The 20,183-nt window shown below is 41.6% G+C and overlaps 1 protein-coding gene across 1 annotated transcript in view; it reads left to right on the top strand.

The window, feature by feature from the left end:
- Positions 1-16,414, top strand: part of KLF5 (KLF transcription factor 5) — a 37,219-nt gene extending 20,805 nt beyond the window's left edge. Inside the window, exon 4 of the mRNA XM_084844839.1 lies at positions 14,006-16,414. Within this exon, the coding sequence (XP_084700965.1) occupies positions 14,006-14,184 (179 nt within the window). The 3' untranslated portion in view covers positions 14,185-16,414. The remainder of the gene's footprint in view (positions 1-14,005) is intronic.
- The last annotated feature ends 3,769 nt before the right edge of the window (positions 16,415-20,183 follow it).

The following is a 20,183-nucleotide window of genomic DNA, read 5'->3' as shown; positions in this document are numbered from 1 at the left end:
ACAGCATCGTCTTTTAGGATTTTAAATAGCTCAGCTGGAAGACTGTCATCTCCACTAGCTTTGTTGTTAGTAATGCTTCCTAAGGCCCACTTGACTTCACTCTCTAGGATGTCCGGCTCAAGTTCAGTGACCGCACTCTCATGGCTATCGGGGACATTGAGATCTTTCCTGTATAGTTCTTCTGTGTATTCTTGCCACCTCTTCTTAATCTCATCTGCATCTGTTAGGTCCCTGCCTTCTTTGTCCTTTATCATGCCCGTCTTTGCACAAAACGTTCCCTTGAGATCTCCGATTTTCTTGAAGAGATCTCCAGTCTTTCCCATTCTGTTGTTTTCCTCGATTTCTTTGCATTGTTCATTTAAGAAGGCCTTCTTGTCTCTCCTTGCTATTCTCTGGAACTCTGCATTCAGTTGGATATATCTTCCCCTTTCTCCCTTGCTTTTCACTTCCCTTCTTTCCTCAGCTACTTGTAAAGCCTCATCAGACAGCCACTTGGCTTTCTTGCATTTCTTTTTCTTTGGGATGGATTTTGTTGCTGCCTCCTGAACAATGTTACGGACCTCCGTCCATAGTTCCTCAGGCACTCTGTCTATCAGGTCTAATCCCTGAAATCTATTCCTCACCTCCACTGTATATTCATAAGGGATATGATTTAGGTCATACCTGAATGGTTCAGTGGTTTTCCCTACGTTCTTCAATTTCAGCCGAAATTTTGCAGCAAGAAGCTCATGATCTGAGCCACAGTCAGCTCCAGGTCTTGTTTTGACTGACTGTATAGAGCTTCTCCATCTTTGGCTGCAAAAGATATAATCAATCTGATTTCCATATTGACCATCTGGTGATGTCCATGTGTAGAGTCGTCTCTTGTGCTGTTGGAAAAGAGTGTTTGCTATGATCAGCGTGTTCTCTTGGCAAAACTCTATTAGCTTTTGTCCTGCTTCATTTTGTACACCAAAGCCATGCCTGCCTGTTATCCCAGTGATTTCTTGACTTCCTACTTTAGCATTCCAATCCCCTATGATGAAGAGGACATCTTTTTTTGGTGTTAGTTCTAGAAAGTGTTGTAGGTCTTCATAGAACCGATCAACCTCAGCTTCTTCAGCATCAGTGGTTGGGGCATAGACTTGTATTACTGTGATGTTGAATGGTTTGCCTTGGATTCGTACTGAGATCATTCTATCATTTTTAAGATTGTACCCCAGTACTGCTTTCCCCACCCTTTTGTTGACTATGAGTGCTACTCCATTTCTTCTAAGGGATTCTTGCCCACAGTAGTAGATATGATGGTCACCTGAATTAAATTTGCCCATGCCTGTCCATTTGAGTTCACTGATTCCCAAGATGTCGATGTTCAATCTTGCCATCTCATGTTTGACCACCTCCAGCTTACCTTGATTCATTGATCTAACATTCCAGGTTCCTAAACAATATTGTTCTTTACAGCATTGGATTTTCTTTTCACCACCAGACACATCCACAGCTGAGTGTCCTTTCGGCTTTGGCCCAGCCGCTTCACTCTTTCTGGCGCTACTTGATGCACTAATAGAAGCCAAATTGGGTAGTGTTACCTCAGGGGTAGGAAACATGTGGCCTTCTAGACGTTGGATTGCAACTCCATCAGCCCTAGCCAGTGTAGCTAATGGTGAGGGCTGATGGGAGCTGCAATCCAAACACTTCTGGAGGGCCACACATTCCCCATCTCTGCATTACCTAGTCCAGTGGTTGGAGGGCACGTAACTTCTGCTCCTCCCTCTTTCCCCCAGTTAAATCCCATCTTCAGGTTGTAAAGGATCGTTGTTGTGGTAGCGTAAAGAGCCCTCTCATGGATGGCTAAACATGGCACCCTCCGAAGCGCACACAAACTGTAGGTGGAAAATTGTAGTGCCACAGGGGGCACCATGCGTCTGCGAGTGGGTGCTCTGGGTTTGCTGGAGCCTCTGAACATGCCGTGTATTCTTCACAACACGTGGTTTTGAAAAGGCCAGTTAGTTAGGTAGTGCCCAACTCTAGTCCTGAGTGATCTTGGTGGTAGAATATCTCTCCTGTAAGATTTATTAAATATACATTCGGTGAATTCTGATAAAGGCATATAGAGTGTTTGGATAGACCTTGATTGGCTTAGATCAAAGTGGGATGTTTAACTTGATTTTTTTAAAAAAAAAATTGTGTCCAGCCCAATGCATAGTGGTCTCTGAAGCTAACAATATAAATGCCACCACCAAAGTGGGAGGATGGCGGTGGCGGCTTTTAGCCTAGAAGTGCCATCTTTGAAGCTTGAAGTATGAGAATGGCAGAGCACAGCTGAGCAGCTGTGGAACCCATACCATATACAGGGAAACCTTCTCCCTGTATACAGACATATAAATACACATGCCAGATGGTGTGGATTTATTACAGATCCTCTTTTTAAAATTTGACAGCCTCTTTTGTGTTTGCATGTCTGCTGAAAGAGACTTGCTTCCACTATAAGGTTATGCTGAACAGAGTTCTCCTGCCAATTGGGAGATTCTCCAGTAATCCTGGGCTTCTACTGGACAACTCCTAATAAAACAGAGACTTGAGAATGAGACTAACTCCTCATCTGCTCGTGAGAAGAAAATGCCCGAGCATGTTTTTGAGATAAGAGAAGGCACCTGGAACTGTGAGGACGAGGAAGAGATCTGAAATAAAATCTCTCACCGGCTTAGGCCCCATGGTTTGGTGTTTGGCCACATGCCCCTGTGGTTTCAGTCTGTAAAGTGGAAATAATGATGATTGGCTTCAAAGGATGGAGGATATGTAAAACCCTGTTACTAGAGTTTAAAGGCCAAAAAAGGGGAGAAAAGACCACTTTTGAGTAGCTGATCCTGTTGCTACCTTTTTCACTTGGAGAAACAGATGTTTTAAGAGTTATTTATGGAGAATATTAATTGGCCTTTTGGGAATGGGGTGGGGGTGGGGGAGGGTTGCCAACTTTTGAAATGGCCAGTGCTGTTAACAGCAGCTTCATCTGCAGACATATGATGATGACAATGATCTCTCCCTGCAGCTTCCTGCAGATCAAGTTACTGTTAAGGGCATAGGAGCAGGCTTTCCTGGCTTTTTCTGGCCAGTTGGGAACCATATTGATGGGGTGAGCAGGGGAGGGTGGCAGTAGGAGGCAGAACCCTTTCAGTTCACTTATCCATGCACAGATACCTGCACAGATGCATCTCTGCACCTGGTATCTACCAAGGTTGAACCTCCTTGGAGTCTGAAACTCGCACCTGTGCTGATCCTGTTCAGGCTAACATTTTCTTATTTACTGTTGTTTTCATTTGACTAATAACTGCAGTAATGTTTCTATTTGCCTTTGTGTGAATACTGCTTCACCAGATGGCCCTGGGAAAAAATGCCTAGGACCCCTTTTCTCTGTCTTGTGCATCGTACTAACAACTTAAATCCTTACAGTAATCTGACATGCACTTATCACATTTGCCTCTTGACTGTCCACCAAGGAATTCAGGTTGGCATACATGAGGCCATCCCATTTAATGCTCACAAAAACCTTGCAAGGCGAATTGGACTGAGAGATAGTGACTTCCCAAGGCTGCCTAGGGCAGGGGTCCCCAACATGACACCCACAGGGGCCATGGAACCTACCAGGACCTCCAGTGGGGCCCATGAAGCTCTCCATCCCCTGCCCCCTTCCAAATTTTATTTTTAATTAAAAAAAACCTTGATAAAAGTTTCAATAGGGCCCTTTTACCTTGCTATGTTTCCCTCTTCCCAGCCCCGAGGCCGAGGCCTGTTCCTTTTCTCTGCCTGCCCAGCCCAGCCTGCCTCTCTCTCTCTCTCTCTCTCTCTCTCGCACGCTCACACACACACACACACACACCAATATGTGCCCTCGAGAATGCCTTGGAACACTCTTCAATGTGTGGGGTTCTGTAGCACACTGGTTAGTGTGAAAAGCTGGACAAGACTTTAGAACAATTACTGCTACTTTAGAACAATCCTTGTTCTTATTCTCAAATGTGGCTGGGACAGGACAAAAAATTCTCTTTCCCCTGTAGGTGACGTTGAGTAGACAGGCAGTGCTATTTTGGATTTATTCTGAAAGGTGTATAGGATGGCCACACGCTGCACTGCTATTCATTATTTCAGAAGTGCCTAAAGAATCCAGGCACCGTCAGAACAAAAAGTTAGGCTCTGAGCTATGGGCTTACAATCTCTAGTTTAGAATAAAAATAAAAGCTAAGAATTGGAAGATGAAAAGACTAAAAGCAGCTAGACATGGGCCACCTGAAACAAGAGTCTTAAGATGTTTTTAAAATAGAATACATATACTCCTACCAAGCATGTGTGTACACAGTGACCTAATGAGTGTCATACATAAGTGTGTACCCACAGAGACAGACTGATTTTATGAATGTCATAAATAAACAATAAGAAAAACCACAGAGACATAAAATAGGGGCATATTGACAACCAGAAGAAAACAAAAACCAAGGTAGACAATACAGAGAGGTCACCCAGTGACTCAGTTACCTAGCCTTCTTCCTCTTGGTAGAGAACATTGTGTTCTTTATTGTACTTAAAATACGTACAAATTTGCCTTTATCAGTGGAATAAACTTCCTCTTTACCTGTTCTCCATGCAGGCAATTAAATTATCAGTTTGGTGGACTATTTGTAGAGCTGCACTTTTGTGTGCACGAATATGTTTTGTTCTAAAACGCTTGTATCTTCTTTCTCATTCCTCTAGGAAACAAAGCTCCACCCTATGAATCTATTTTAAATCATGTTCTTTTTTAAGTTTAAAAAGCAAACATAGTAATAACGATGGTCTAGGAATAACGGTATTGAGTCTTGGCCCAAGGTCTGTTGGCAGTCTATTGGAGCCTGAACTTTTGCTGTTGCTGAGCAGAGAAAAGACAAGCAAATGTTTGTGTTCTGTCCCACCCAAACTGCAAGGCAGAAGAGTCCACGGCTTTTGATACTATAATCTAATGCAGTCAGGTAGTGCTTCAAAAGGTTAAACTTTGCAGCATACATATGACATAGCAAGACAGGTTGTAAAGTAGAGAGAGAACTGTACTGAATATTTATATCATTCTTTTGGAAACACTTCAAATGCATGGTATACATTACTTCAGGAATTCCTTCAACAGCCCTGTAAGGCAGGCCAGTACTATCTTTTCATTAAAGGGGGGGGGCGCTAAGGTGGTGTGTGTGTAGCCGCTTCACAAAGACCAAGCAGTGAACTTATCAATGGGGCGGGATTTGAACCAAGAACTTCTATTCTCTTGATGATTAGAGGGGGCTTCAGTTCTGTAGCACCTGCTTTTTAAACATTTGGGATTTTTTTATGGCTCCTCTCTCAGAAACTGCCTAATTCAGCCTTCCCCAACGTGGTGTTCTCTGGATGCTTTGGACTACAATGCCCATCATCATTGAGCATTGGCCAGGCTGGCTGGGTCTGATGAGAGTGTAGTTCAAAGCATCTGGAGGGTACCAGGTTAGGAAAGGCTAACCTAAGTGCTGCATTGGCTTGGATTCTTTCCATGTCACCTCTGCCCCTCCATCTCTTTCTGCCCCATTTCCACTCCAAGCCACTGTCTAAATGTAGATTAAAATCTCCTTGCGGCAGGGGCTTGGCTCTTATTTATGTTGCTCTGTAAAGTGTCCTATACAAGGAGGAGGAGGCATTTAATGGCATGGGACCTACTGTGTAATCCTGCAAAGCATACCTCATTCCACACAAATCTAGCCCTCATGGTTGGTGGAAGGGAAATGAACATGTGTGGCAAAGCTTTGATAGACACTGTTGAAGCAGAAGGAATGTGGAGGGAAGTTGTGATCAGAGGTGGAGCGTTTTTCTCATCTCTGCAGTACTTGTTTCCCATTTTTGTACCTCCAAGTACCTGATAACCCCCACCTCCAGTATTTGGGTTCCAACTTCCCATTGTTCATTTGTGCCAAAAATGCAAAAAACCAAAACCAACCCCCCCCCCAACAACAAACACCATGCACACCCTATTCCGCCTATGAATACCTTTCCTAAAAATAAAGGTATCAAAACTATCCAGATACTAGTGATATTTATCAGGCTTCTCTAACGGTAGAATTCTGGTCCCCATGACAACATCCATTGTTGATAAAACAACATCCTATCAGAAATCATGATATCATTTACAAGGCGCAAAGCATGTGACATATTTTTAGTCTATCTCAGCATGGTACAGAAGCTGAAACTGAGCACGGGCAGTAGCATGGCACCAAGAAGATATTTATGGGCTATGCTATTGGGTACTACTTGATGATGGAAGATTGGGATGTGTGGCTCTGTACTCTGAAGTGTTCATCTTGAGGATACTTCAAAAGAGGGATTTGTGTTATCTGTAGCACCAATAGCTGCTCAGTAAATAGATGTAGATGATTATTATTATTTTCTTCCCAAATTTCCTTTTCTTATCTTGTACGGTGTGGTCTTGTTCTAAAGTGATTCCAAACTAAATGTTGGTGTTCGACTAGCAGTTTTACATAAATGAATTCCACATGCTTTCCAAATGCTTCTATTTTTAAATAAATAAATAAATAAATCTATGCAAGGAGAGATGCATATGAGCAATTTCAAGGACTTAAGATACATCTTGTGATTGATTCAAGCCTAACAAAATATTTGAAATCTGTGAGATTGGATGAGGATGATGCAGAAATCCAATTAAAGTTATGAAGTGGGGTGGGGAAGTCCTGTTGAAACATAACTTAAAAGGAAAGCAGTTCTGTTTTCCCAGAAGTGATGTGTATAATATTTCTGGCTTGGGAAGAAAGGGCTGGAGTGTTGCTGCTTGGCTAGAACTTGGTACCAGCTTCCTCCATGCTGTTTTAGTTGAGCTGTGTTGACATTTTAACAAATCCTGTGGAAGTGGAGGAGTTCTGCTGGTGGGTTTTTTGGTTGTTGTTTTTTTTTTTTTAAAGAAATCCTACAGTGAAATATCTGTTTTAGTACAGAGACCGTGTTCCAGAAACAGAGTTCCAGCATTTGATGACCGATGGCATTCTTGGGTTTCACGACCTCTCCATGTTCATTCTAAATTTCTGGAGGAGAATCAACTATTTTTCTGAAACTTTGCTGCTTCTGTATTCTGTACAATCATTAAGCTAAGCAACTCTTGCATTGCTGTGTAGCCTGCAGAAGTAGTGAATAAAGGATTCAGTGTCTCTTTGCTTTTTAAGCAAATAAATCTTGTTAACCTCAGATTCCTCTGCTCCTTAAAGCTCAGCATAGCGAAGAGCTGGAATAAGTTTTAAAATAACGTGAAACAGTTCTTGAGTCGAAACTTGGGCCAAATGTTTCCCTCAACTAAATGACAGACAAATACTTGGAAGTGCGCGTGTGTGTGTGTGGTGTGTGTGTGTGTGTGTGTGTGTGAGAGAGAGAGAGAGAGAGAGAGTACCAAAGCATGTTCTTCATTTCTCTTCTCTCAAGATTCTTTATTTCTCCGTCCTTTTATATTCATTGTTTATTGTCTTCTCAATCCTTCTTTTAAGAAACCCCTCAGCAAGAACTAGGCCTGGTTGTCCAAAGGTGTTCAACATACATTGTGGCCACAATACTTCCATGAATGCAGAATGTGTACCTTTCTAAAATGCGGCGGCCACTGCCTCCATCTGTATGTTGGATCTCATTGTGGAATTGACCATCCCTGTCCAGAAACTCTGCTGTGCTTGACTTCCTACTACATTCCCCGTACAAAAGTAATTTTGCAATGGAGATTGAAAACAAACATTTCGTCACTCTGCAATCTTACATTTGCTACCTCAGTCCATTTTTGGTGTAATTTTCAGACCATGGCAAGGCTGGCCATACCATTAGGGCAGAATGAAGTGGCTGTCTCAAGCAGCATATTTCAGGCATCATGAAAGAGCAATGTATCGTGAATAACTTGATTTATTATCATTGTAAGTTTTACTGCCAGGAAGGGGGAGAGGTTGGATTTTCTGTCTCAATGCCAAAATAACTTGACCAGCTTTGGGGACTGTGGACCATGACATGGGGAAGGAGGCACCATTTGCTGCTCTGCCTCAGGCTGTCTTGGGCTGGCTCTGATAGTGGGCGTTGATATCTAAAGAAGCATCCCCAATTTTGTGTGAGGCTGGAGGCTTTATTCCAGGCCTTCAGTCTTACAATTCATAAGCAGCAGCATGATTACAGAACACCTGTATATCCATGAATTTAATCCATGTAGTGGTGGTTTCTCTTAAAGCTTCAATATGTGGCTCCTTCCAAGAACTTCCAAATGTCAAGGATCAAAGTACACATCACTTTAAAGACAACTTTATTTATTTATTTATTTGGTTGCCGGTTTTTGTTACAGCCTCCAATCTTGGGTTCTCCATACAGAAAACAGAGGTTTACTCTTTATTTCCTCAGCTACAATTTTACCAATAGTCTTTTCGCAAAGTGCTGGAACAGCTGCAGTGATACCAATGGTTTTTTTCCCTAAGCCCCTGTGCACACGTGTGTGTGTGTGTGTGGAGTGAGGGTTATCACTAAAATTATAGCCATGGCGTTAAGGATTAAACACGTGTGCATGTACAAAATAAAAATCGCCTCTCACTGTAGTTTGACCATTAGGAAGGAGATTCTGTGGGCATAGGCAGAATGAGAGAATGAGAGAAATGACTCCCTTATTTGTACAGAATATAGCCAACATTAAAAAAAATGACCCTTCCAAAGCTCTTTTAAAAATTACAGTATTTCAGGTTTTGTCTCATTTCTTCCTAAAAGTAATTACCTAAAACTGTCAACTGATTAGCCACTGATATACTACAGGAGTCTAAAGTAGTAAAACATATTGAACATATTTTTCTCCTTCACCTCAATATATTTTTTAAATCTTTGCTGGAAAGGGGTGGGGGGACACGAAAACAGGCAAAAATGCCATTTCTGAGACTATTCATTTTGCTGTAAGAAAAGATTTTCCATAATATATTTTTGGCTGCAGTTCCCCAAGGTAAAGAGGAGAGGCACGGCACGTTCTTGGTTTTATTTAGTTTGGGCCGCAAGCCTGCACACACTCACCATGGAATAAGTCCCAGTGAACACAATGGGACTTACTTTTGAGTTGGCATGTATAGAATGGCACTATTAGTGACTCACTTAAAATGCAAACCATTTACCAACCACTCAGACTAATTTCTCAGTAGATTTTACTGTTTTTGGTTAGAAAGCAACCAGCACACTGTTGGTTGCATGTAATATTCATAGCTGTCCCAGCAATTGCATGGAAAAGCAAAATAATAACTGAGGGAAACCTGTGTCAACCCCAGCCAGTATAGCCAATGGTGAGGCATGACGGGAGTTGTAGGCCAAAACATCTGGAGGATCACAGGTTGCCCACCCTTGCTCTAGGGAACTGCTTGTTTTCTGTGAGAATTAAACCAATCAAGAATATCTCTGAGTCTACCACATCCACCTGCAGAGGAGGATGCCTGTAGTATTTCTGGATGAGTCACTGCCCTGGCTTTGCCTCATGGAGTCTGACTGGAAGGAATCAATGCTGCATTGGATGGGGGTGGATCATTCAAACATTCTCAATGCAGATACGCTGCAAAATGGCCTGTCCAGGGCAGTACCTCAATTAGAGATGCAGAGTGGGCACCTCTGAGGGTGGGTCCTTATTCTTCCACACTTCACTACTTTAAAAATTCAGAATAGAAGTACACTCCCACAATCAGAAACTTTGGAAAGCACTCCCCTAGCGTAAAACACTCAGAAGGACTCTTTGCTGTGCACAACATCAGTGGTTTATTTGAAGTGTACTGTAAATATTCTGCAAGCCATAGAAGCTTAATTGGCGAGCTTGCTCAGGGGGTCAGATTTTCGTGCAATGTCATATAGACGTGGAAATATGTTGCTTTTTTTTTTTTTAGGGGTGTAACCATCTGAACTAGACATGGCTGCTTCTTGACCAAATCTGTGTGTCTGTGATTTATGCTTTATTTTAAAAAGAGGAAGATGCTTCTTGTGCTGCCGAATAGCATTTCCATTTTAAAATACTTGGTGCAGCTGCTGCCACAGGTGGGAACATCCAGTAGTTGTCGAGCATCCCAAAGTTCTAGGAAACTAGCATGAACAGCCCCTATAGAGAAGAAAGCAATAACTTAGTTGAGTCATCCCGGACAGAGCCATTCAGGCTGACAGCATTCCCTTTGTGTTCACTATTTCTCACCTCTACCAATCCCTCTTCAAAGCCCACATCTCCCGTAAAGTCTTCCATTTTTTATCCGTTAGACCTCCTTCCCAACCTAAGCAAATCCTAAGGAAGCATGGTTATATGGAAATAAGTCCCACTGAACAAAGTGGAATGTACTTCTGAGGAAATGCACATAGGATTGGGCTGCGTATATGTAACTGGATTGTGTATATTCATCTCTGCACTTTCCACGGCTTTCTACGGCCTTCTCTTCCTTCTACCTCTGCCTGCCCTCCCCATTGAAAGTAAGATGTAAGCTCGGTGAGGCAGGGACCTCTCTGTCGCCGATGATACTCTGTAACGAACCATGCCTTACAGCTCCAGTCTATACATTTGAAAGGGGGTGCTTTCCCGTTGTACTATAGCACAGGCCCAACTGGTGCCGTCCAGGTGTGTAAGGCTGCAACTCCCATCATTCCCAGCTGGTGTGACCATTGTTATGGCAGTTCCAGTCCAACTCATCTGGAGGGTACCAGGTTGAATAAGGCTGGTACAGTTGGATGATTTGGTGTGGTATACAAGGCCTCTGCGTGCACAAATGCTCTTTGCAAATTAGCTAGTGGATGTGGTGAGGCAGTGGGAGCAGAGGAAATGGGTTGTGGTGCAGTTGGCCAATGAGGACAAAGAATGAGCTTACAAAAAAAGTCAAATACTTTGGGAAATCTCCTTTTTCTCCTTTCCTAATGAGGCCTACTCCATACAAACAGCAGATGAAGGGATGGCTCTGTTTCTGGAGTATACCAATTTGGACTGCAGGTGGGGGCTTGGCATGACTGAATGCTCATCCATTCAACACATTCCTTATACTTTGCAAGTTCATATATTAGGTTCTAGCCTTGCCGTTTCTCTCTCTCCTTAACATGTTAGCTTTCTGTGTGGAGGGAATCGTTTATCTGAAGAGTCGTACAAATGTGAGCCTCCCACCAGCAGCCTGCAGTGATGCAGCCTAGAAAGAGATTTAGCTTCTCATATGTTGTTTGTGACAGCTAGGTCTAAGATGATAGTCACATAGCAAAAAAGCTTTTGACAGTCGTGGCTGTTTAGGGATTCAGTTTTTTGTGTGTTTGTGCATTTTAGTATAACGTAAAATAATAAGCTGTAGAAACAGTCCTAAGGTGTATCTGTATATGAATGAAGTTTGGCCACATAAATAAAACTTTCTCGGATCTCAGTGAACAGACTCCTTTGAGCTTATGAGGAAAAAACCCTGTTTCCCTGGCCCAAGTTTCCATGAATATGCTTCTCATCATTTCAGCAAACACAGTTATGAGTTTTATAGGTATGCTTAAAAATATCCCACTTAGGGTACTAAATTAAATAACCATATATTTAGCTATCTGTGACAACATGTACCAAACTGACTGTGTAAAGCTGTGCAATTAAATCTATATTGGGCACTTACATAAATCTGTGGTCAAAATTTCAGAGGTGTTAAGTACTGTATGTGCCAGTTGAAGTCACTGGGAATTGCAGGTGCTTGTCACCTCAGAATAGCTGGCCAGTTATGCTGCTAACTGTAGGTCACCATTCTGAGGCATTTGGGGCCTTATTCTTGTGGATCATACTGTATACATTGGTCACACTGGCCAGACTCTTAATCTATTACTGTATCATAAACTTTAAAAACAAAATGTGTATCTTAAACCTGGCACCAAATTTGTCATCCTAAGAATCTGGTTTTCAACATAAGTTGCTAGTCCTCATGAGTGTGAAAAAGCCAAACAAAGGCCTTTGACTAATTAAGAGTATTGCTTATATGTCAACATAAGTTCTATGATCTTTCCCTTAGCTTCTAATCACATAAACTCTGTTACTCCTGTTCCATCCAGTTCACAGCTCCCCTTCTTTCTAGACAACATTCAACAGAGGTACTCTTGCCAGAACAGAGGTTATAAACATAATGGCCACAATCTAGGTAAAATTAATTGTAACTAAACCCCAGTGAAACATGTGCAGTCACAGCTAACTTATGTCCCATTGCTTTCAATGGGGCTTAAAGTTAGCTGTGACGTAGCTTGTTTCAACGGGATTTAGTCAGAACAGATTTTAGCTGGATTGTGGCTTTTTGTATTTACATTCTCTGTTCTGGCACATGTACTTTTGTTTCTATATTGTTGGGTTTTTTAGCATGGTTCACACCCCCACACCCGTTCCCCTCCGGTATCATGCTTGCACCCCTGCTTTTGTCTCCCCAGTCTTTGTTGAAACATTCCAATGTCAGTAATGTCAAAGCAAATTTCAGCCAATATTGCATGATGGACACCACCAGTGTTTTGTATACCAAACTTGAATTGGGAAGCAAGGGTTGGTTTGTTTTTTACAATCTTTTGTCTTTGAGACAACCCTCTAAAAGTCATTACTGCTATACTTGTTATACAAATGTAGAGGCTGAAGCCTGTGTTTGCTGAAGCAACGTGTAGTTGTTCAATTTTCACTGAACCCATAAAATGAGATTTGAACCCAGTTCCTCAGATCAACTCTCTATACTCCACTACATTGTCACTGTCATAGAATAGTAGGGTTGGAAGGGGCCTACAAGGCCATCAAGTCCAACCCCCTGCCCAGTGCAGGAATTTGAATGGACTTTGTGATTACTACACATTTGGATGGGAGGCAATGCAATTTTCTTGGTCCCTTTTTCTACTCCCAGCACATCTAGAAAATAAGATTATAGAAGTGGTGTGTATATGTGTGCATGTGTGGTGGTCATGAATGTAGAGTTGCCAACTAGCCAGTATTTTATTGATCTCACTGGCAAAACCATATTAAGCCAGGTAATCAGTATTGGAATTGAATTCTGCTTGGCTTTGTCACTGAATCGCTAGTGATCTGCCTGTGACAGCTAAGCAGGGTAATCTTTAAAAATAAAAATGGCAGCCCTAGAGGTATCCCAGATGTGCACTTGTAGATGTCTCAGTACTGTGTTTCTAAATACCAGTTGTTGAGGATCAAAAGGGGAGGGCTTTTGCCATTAGGCCCTGATTTGTGGTCTTCTCAGAGGAATCTTTGGTCTGATTCAGCAGGCTGGTTCTTGTATTCTTTTATGCAACAACTGGGAGTAAATGTGTGCCATAATTGCACATGGCTACCTTACAAAACAACACACACGCACAAGCTGGAGAACTCGAGGAAACTCCTAAGGAACTTTTTAGTGGTGTGGGAGCTTCTGCGTCCTGGCTTTTTCCCGTGCGACTTGGGGTAATGTTAGAAGGCCCAGGCCATGTTGAAGGACCCTGCACTGCAGCTCCTTCTCACACCAGTGTTGTCCCTGTTACCGTATCGCTTGGGGTTTCTGGTATTACCCAAAAGGTGTAGAAAGAAGCAGCGCTACAGTAGTTCCCATGCTGCGAACGTAACACCACAAGGGGCATTGGGAGCTGCTCTACACATTACACAAAATGAAGGATTATGTTACATTATAGTTTATTTCTGTGCTGCCTTTCAGCCAAAAAAGTCCCCAAGATGGCTCACAGAAGTGTATAAATACAAGATTCCACCAATACAATAAAAACTGTATGGTGGTAGAACTATATAGACTGCCCCACATCACACTGCAGACGGGACACTGAATTCTTGAATGCTCTGCCACGCAACAAGTTTCCCTGCATCCAGCAAAATACTACATAAAGGCAGAAGAGTTGGTATAGTTCTCTTTCTGATATGCTAACTTACTACATACAGGGATCTTTTTATGACTTGTTAATTAGACTGGAAACTTGCCTATGGTATTTGGATGGGGGTGACTGACTAGCTATTTTTGTGCCTTTTTTTAAATGTTTCTAGGAGAGAAGCCATACAAATGCACATGGGAAGCATGTGACTGGAGATTTGCTCGCTCTGACGAGTTGACCCGCCACTTCAGGAAGCACACCGGGTCCAAACCTTTCCAGTGTGTTGTGTGCAGTCGCAGCTTCTCTCGGTCTGACCACTTGGCTCTGCACATGAAGAGACATCAGAACTAGGCTGAACTTGTCTGTGAGGCTGTTGGTATCTATGCAACTTCCTAGTGACTCAACTATATACATTCAGTTAGAATTAGCTATGTGTTTGACTGTATATGAACTCCTCTCCATTTTAAAACAGGAATAAATAGTAAAAAAAAAAAACTGGAAATGTATATTTTGTATATTTATGAGGAAACAGGGAAGACACTGTGTTGCAATACTTGGATTGATTCACGGTTTTAAGGCCATGTGACTTACTGTTCATGTATCTGACTTTTAACTCCCCACAGGTTTCATCTCGGGACTGCCTACCATGATATATATATTTTGCAGATCTGGGTTAATCAGTTCCATGTATGTATATGCAAAAATACCTTGTCCAAATTCGATATAAGCGTTTCTAGCTTCAATGCATACCCATTAAGCCATTTTCCAGACTTAAGGGCCATTCACATGTGTCTGGAAGCCAGGATTTAGCTACATTTGCACATCAGTTTAAAGTTTAAACCATGCATTATGATTTAATAAACCAGCATGCGGACGAGTAGCATGTGTTGATACAGGAAATAAATCAGCAGAGCTTTTTGTGATGTCCAAACCAGGAATTACGTTTTGTTGTACCCAAACAAGCCATTAGTATAAACATGTTTTAACCCAGGCAGTGTTGTTAGCTTACAAATTGTAATGCGTTTGGACATGACACACCATAAAAGCTGGTTCAGACGTCATATGAAGCTCTCCCTTTTTTGGTTTGTTGACCTGCTCATGAGAGGAGAGGGGAGAAGCAGGAGCAAATGGGCTCTGTTTGCTAGCACAGTCTTAGTTTATTAAGCTATATTTGCAGCTTTAAATGATGTGCGAACATGGCCGATGCGTGTATTATACAATGTGTTCTGACAAGTTCCTTCTTGTCTGTGGACACTCGAGTGACTACGGACACAGCTATGCCACAGATGTAGCTCATTCCTTTTCCCCAGGATCTCTGAGCACTGTTACTTTGTGAGGGGGATCTCTGACTGACCAAACCACAATTTCCAGGATTATTTGCGGGGAGCATTGGCACTTAATTGGTAAAAAGCTGATACACTTTTTTTGTATGGATATGCCCTAGCTCATGCCTGCAAAATACAACATGGGAAGCATGTCCCTAAATTTTAAGTATTAGGTCTCAAAAGCTCTGGTATCTATATTTTTAGGGTCCTGACCAAAACACTCTTCTTCTGGTAAGCAGCGTTTAGGAAATCTAATTAAATTTGAATTTACAGTCAAATGAATTTAGAGGACAAGCCACAATTTATTTTCTGTCAGAATTTTACTGGATGTTTTAATACATGTGTTATATTTTTTATAAAATGTTTTTTTTCTGTGGAGATGAAAAAAATATATAGGCAAATTAATAAACAGCCATAGAACAAAATGTTCTGTATGTTGCATGTTTGCTATGACAAAGATTTTGTAAATATGCAAATCAGCTTTTAATGTTTTATTACAGAAGAATTTTCTAGAAATCAGCTGGGAAAAGTAGCAGGCATCTTACTTTTGACAGTTCAGTATGGCACATTTAATATTCAGTCATTCTTAAATACCTCTCAAAATGGTACCGCCTTAGTTTCATTTAACAAGCTAGCCATTCAGACACTTTGTTCACACAGATATGATGCACTGAGTTTTCAAAACAGTATCAAGGTTTTTTTCTGTCTCTAAATGTTTAAAAGGACAAAATATTTCAAAATATGAACTGTTAAGCAACTGTCAGAAGCTTAAATAACAAGGGTCTATAATACATACTGTTAAACCTCTTACTATAAGCTAAACTTAATATTGCTTTAAAAAGAAGGATTTAGAATGTGATTTTAGAATATCAAAACACTAAGCTGGTTCAACACCAGCAGAATCTAATTCTGTGTGGATTTTCCCCAATTCAGCTGTGCAGCAGCCAGGGATGGGTGCACAGTCCTTTCCAATAAGCTCCACTTGCACTGACCAGCTGCTTGGGGAATGGAAGTGAAATGGCTTTCGGTGTGAATTCTAGCTTATCTGATGCATATGTGCAGTCCTGGCTGCTGAGCCAGGTTAGGGAATCAAACATGCAGCACCTGTTTTGTGTGCGTGATTCCCTTTCCAGCTAGTGCTATGTGTGCCGAAACCTTATGTGTATTTATCTATGTAATATGTATAGTTGGATCTGGGAGTCTGTGTAGATTTCCAAATGGTAAAGGATACTGTAATTAAAAAAAAATCTAAGTGTAAACATGTTTTTTTTTTTTTTTAAATGCTGTGCAAATGAGTTATAACACCAGGAGGGAAAATTCTCCACTGGTAGAATTTAGCTCAAATTACCACAGCTGACAATGGGCCAAGAGTCCAGTGGGCAGATTTCTGCACATATTTAAATTCTTGTCAGTCTCATCAAACTTGCATCTCTGTTTATTTCTACTGTAACTGGTGGGGAAATGCTTTTGTTTTGAATGCTGCTGCCTATGTATATCTCAAACCATCTTAGAGCAAGAAAAAAATCCATGCTTGAGGCTCCACACAGTACCTTGCGTGGACAGACTGAGAAGAGGGCAGCACCGAAAATGGCAAGAAAGGCATAAAGAGGTGAACCACAAACTAGTGCCAGGATTTGAATGTATGGATCGAATAAAAATGCCCGGTGTGTTTCAACTGTTTGCCTTCAAGGGAATAGCGATACACATTCTCCTGTTTCAAAATGATCTCTCAGCGTTCTGTTTATTTAAAATATAGATGAAGCACTATCTTTTCAGACTAATTTTAATAGAGCATACAGTTTCATAGGTTATAGTCAACTTCAGAGTCAGAAATGGAAAAAGCTGAAAGCAAGCAGTACAAGGCAGATAATGTGATGTTTACTCTTGGTAGTCCTTGTTCTTGAGAGAGCAAGCAGTACATAATAAATGGTTAACTCACCGCACAATCCTATGCATGTATGTGCTTAACAGTGTATATGAATTTTTATTTGACAGGATTCACAGGTCTGGATAGGATTGCAGCCTACATTGGAATCAGTGAGACCAAAAAACAGAGTGGGTTGGACCGTTGATCATTATTAAGGTCAAGGATGGGCAACATGTGGCTTGCAACCCACTACATCCCCCATTGCCCCCACCCCTGAAAAAGGTTTTGATTTTTTAAAATGAAATAAGTCAACCAGAGCACTATGGAACACCAAAAAGGTCAAATCTAGCTTGTTTGCAAGCTAGATTTGACCTTGGGGCTCTGTAGCTGCATTTTTGGGTTGTCCAAGACCCTGTGGCCCAGGGGCAAAAGCTGATTCCATATCTCCCGAAGTTGCCCACCCCTGATTTAGGCCACAGTTTACACAGTTTACCAAATCGTGTATGAATTCTTGCTTTATTGCCCAATTCTGCATATACAGCAGAATTGATTTTCCTGTGTATGGACACTTTGAAGACACTATCTTCTGGGATATCTAGAATAGCCAAAGCACTGACTCATGGGCATTTTGTGCCTTCTGTATTTCTCTTTTTGATGTCAAATTTATTTCCAGCACTCTTCTGTTTGGCCAATGTATACTGTCAGTGGACAACACAACACCCTTTTGGACAACCAGTACTCTGAAAGAGCACTTTCTTAAATCAGGAGAATGTGTTTTATTTTGTTGGAGGTGAACTCTCGAAACACATCGACACAACTTTATTCAGTTGAATCAGTTCTCTAGTTCGCATCAGTTTGAGGTTCACCACTAAGATGTGCCATGTATACTGGTGGGTGTATATGTGTACTGTGCAGATACAGCACTGTGAGAACGCCTAGCTTTGGGACTCATGCTTGGCAGAATTCGAGTCACTGACATTTTGGCAAGAGTATCAAAGACCTTCACTGAGACTGGACTGAAGAAAGTGTAGTCTTGTGAGGGGTCAAACAAAGTCGAAAAATTAGAGCTGTGGTTTTCAAACTTCCTGCTTTCAGGGAATCTTTTCTACATTGATTCTTCTGCTGAAGAAGTGCTGCTCTTCTGTCGCAGAACCTCTCTACATTGCAGAGGATTCTGGCGCATGCTTTCAAATGGAGTGTGGCCTAAACCTATTGGTCTCATTGTTGTCCATGTGAACTCCAAGCATCCTGAAGCACAGCCAACACTCCTGTATTCTGCAGGGGAAGATTAGTAACGTCAGACAGATGGCCTTCCAGGGAAGCTTGGTGACTATTATTAGTCTTCTCATTGATGAGCCCTAGATAGGTTTCCAGGGTACTTTAGAAAACAGTTAGAAAACCATGACTTGGAGTAGCAATGTGGGAATTCCAGTCTCTTCATTGCCAACTGGGAGTTTGGCCCCATTATGTTTGACTGCAAGTAACAGATGAAGGGTATAAAACGAGAGGTTCCAGATGCACAGTATGGCCAGATGATTTGCACCATAAGCAATTCATTCACACCTAAAGTTGCAGTCCTAGGGGCTGACTTGCATGGTAAGCTTTGCTTATGTAGCAGTTTCAGAGTCCTTCCCCCCACTTCCTAACAGCTAACAAAATGCTTCAGAAACTCTGGTTCAGAAAACAAACATTTAGCTCATTCATTTTGTTACTTACCATGCAATCCTATACATGTCTACTTAGAAGCAAGTCCCATTGAGTTCAGTGGGGATTACTCCCAGGTGTGTGCTTTGGATTGCAGTCTTAAGCCTCCCAGGGTTGTACCTAGTGTAAGATTGGAAACACATCTTGGGATCTAAAGTTGCTTTCATGGATCTTATCCTAGGTACAGTCCCATGGATGGGGGAAGTGAGTGATGACTGAACAAGCTTTTTTTTGTTTCTGGAGTAGGGTGCAAGGGAGTGACTGGACTGGCTTGTTTGTAGTGCTGTACACAGAGCAGCCATTGGCACAAGGCAAGAAGCCCTAGTGTGTGCTCCAAAGTCCTTGCATGTGCTTACAGGGACTGTCTGTATCACAGCCATTGAGCTGTAATATGCTGTCAACCAAAGGGTAGAAATTAAAGTAACTGACATGCCAAAAAAAAAAGTCTCAAAGCAAAACTTTGTTCAGACTAGCGTTGGTGTCTTTTATTTATTTTTGTGGTATATGGTAGAAATTTTTTAGAACACAATTTTCCATAAACTTGATAAATTAAAGTTGTTATAGCTTTTTTTTTTAAAACTGTTGCTTTTAATTGTAAATAGATGATGGAAAAAGATGTACATAATTTTTTTTGTAAGGCTTCAAATGTTTAATCATGGAAAAACTCAAGCATATATTGGTTGCTGTTTTGCTGCTTTCCCCCCAAAACCCCTCTTTTTCGCGCCCTCTCCTTATTTTTGTATGGTGATATATCCTATGCAAATGATAAAGCAAACAGCTGTATCATTGTTGAAAGAGATTGAAATGGTTTATATATAAAAAGATTAAAAAAATTTGGACAATAAAAAAGTGCCTAAAAGAATTTTGTGTGTGTAAGAAAATGTATTCCAAGTTTTTGGTAATCTCGATTCATTGGCCTGTAACAGATCGCTGGTTCTTTAAATGTGTGCTTGTTCATATCTAAACCCCAACCTAGTGCTCTCTGGATGGCTGAGACATGTTGGACTACATGTCTCAGCCAGCATGGCCAATGGTTGGAGATGGTGGGAGTTGTAGTCCAGCACATCTGGAGGTCACCAGGTTGGAGAAGGTTGTTCTAAACCCTCTTAGGGTGCAATCCTATGCATGTTTAGACAGAGAAAAGGCCTACAACTCCCAGCATGCCCCAGCCTGGTTGGGGCATGCTGGGAGTTGTAGGCCTTTTCTCTGTCTAAACATGCATAGGATTGCACCCTTAGAGCAGTAATTTTCAAACTTGGCTGGGTCACGCAAATTAGCTGTGAGGATTTACTTAAATAATTGAAGGTTCCTGTGAGCCCAAAGAATCCACCTACAGAGGTTACATCCAGCAAGACCAGATACAGTCCTGCATGTGCCTGGAAATCTCTCTCCTCTGCCCCATCTCTGGTGCGATGTACAAAATGCCACCACACTCCCTTGCATTGTGGCTTGCA

This window comes from Heloderma suspectum, chromosome 3 (assembly GCF_057233095.1).
Source record: "Heloderma suspectum isolate Gila_16-S chromosome 3, 16-S_ref, whole genome shotgun sequence".
NCBI classification, from domain to species: domain Eukaryota; kingdom Metazoa; phylum Chordata; class Lepidosauria; order Squamata; family Helodermatidae; genus Heloderma; species Heloderma suspectum.
This window is presented reverse-complemented; position numbering and strand designations above follow the sequence as displayed.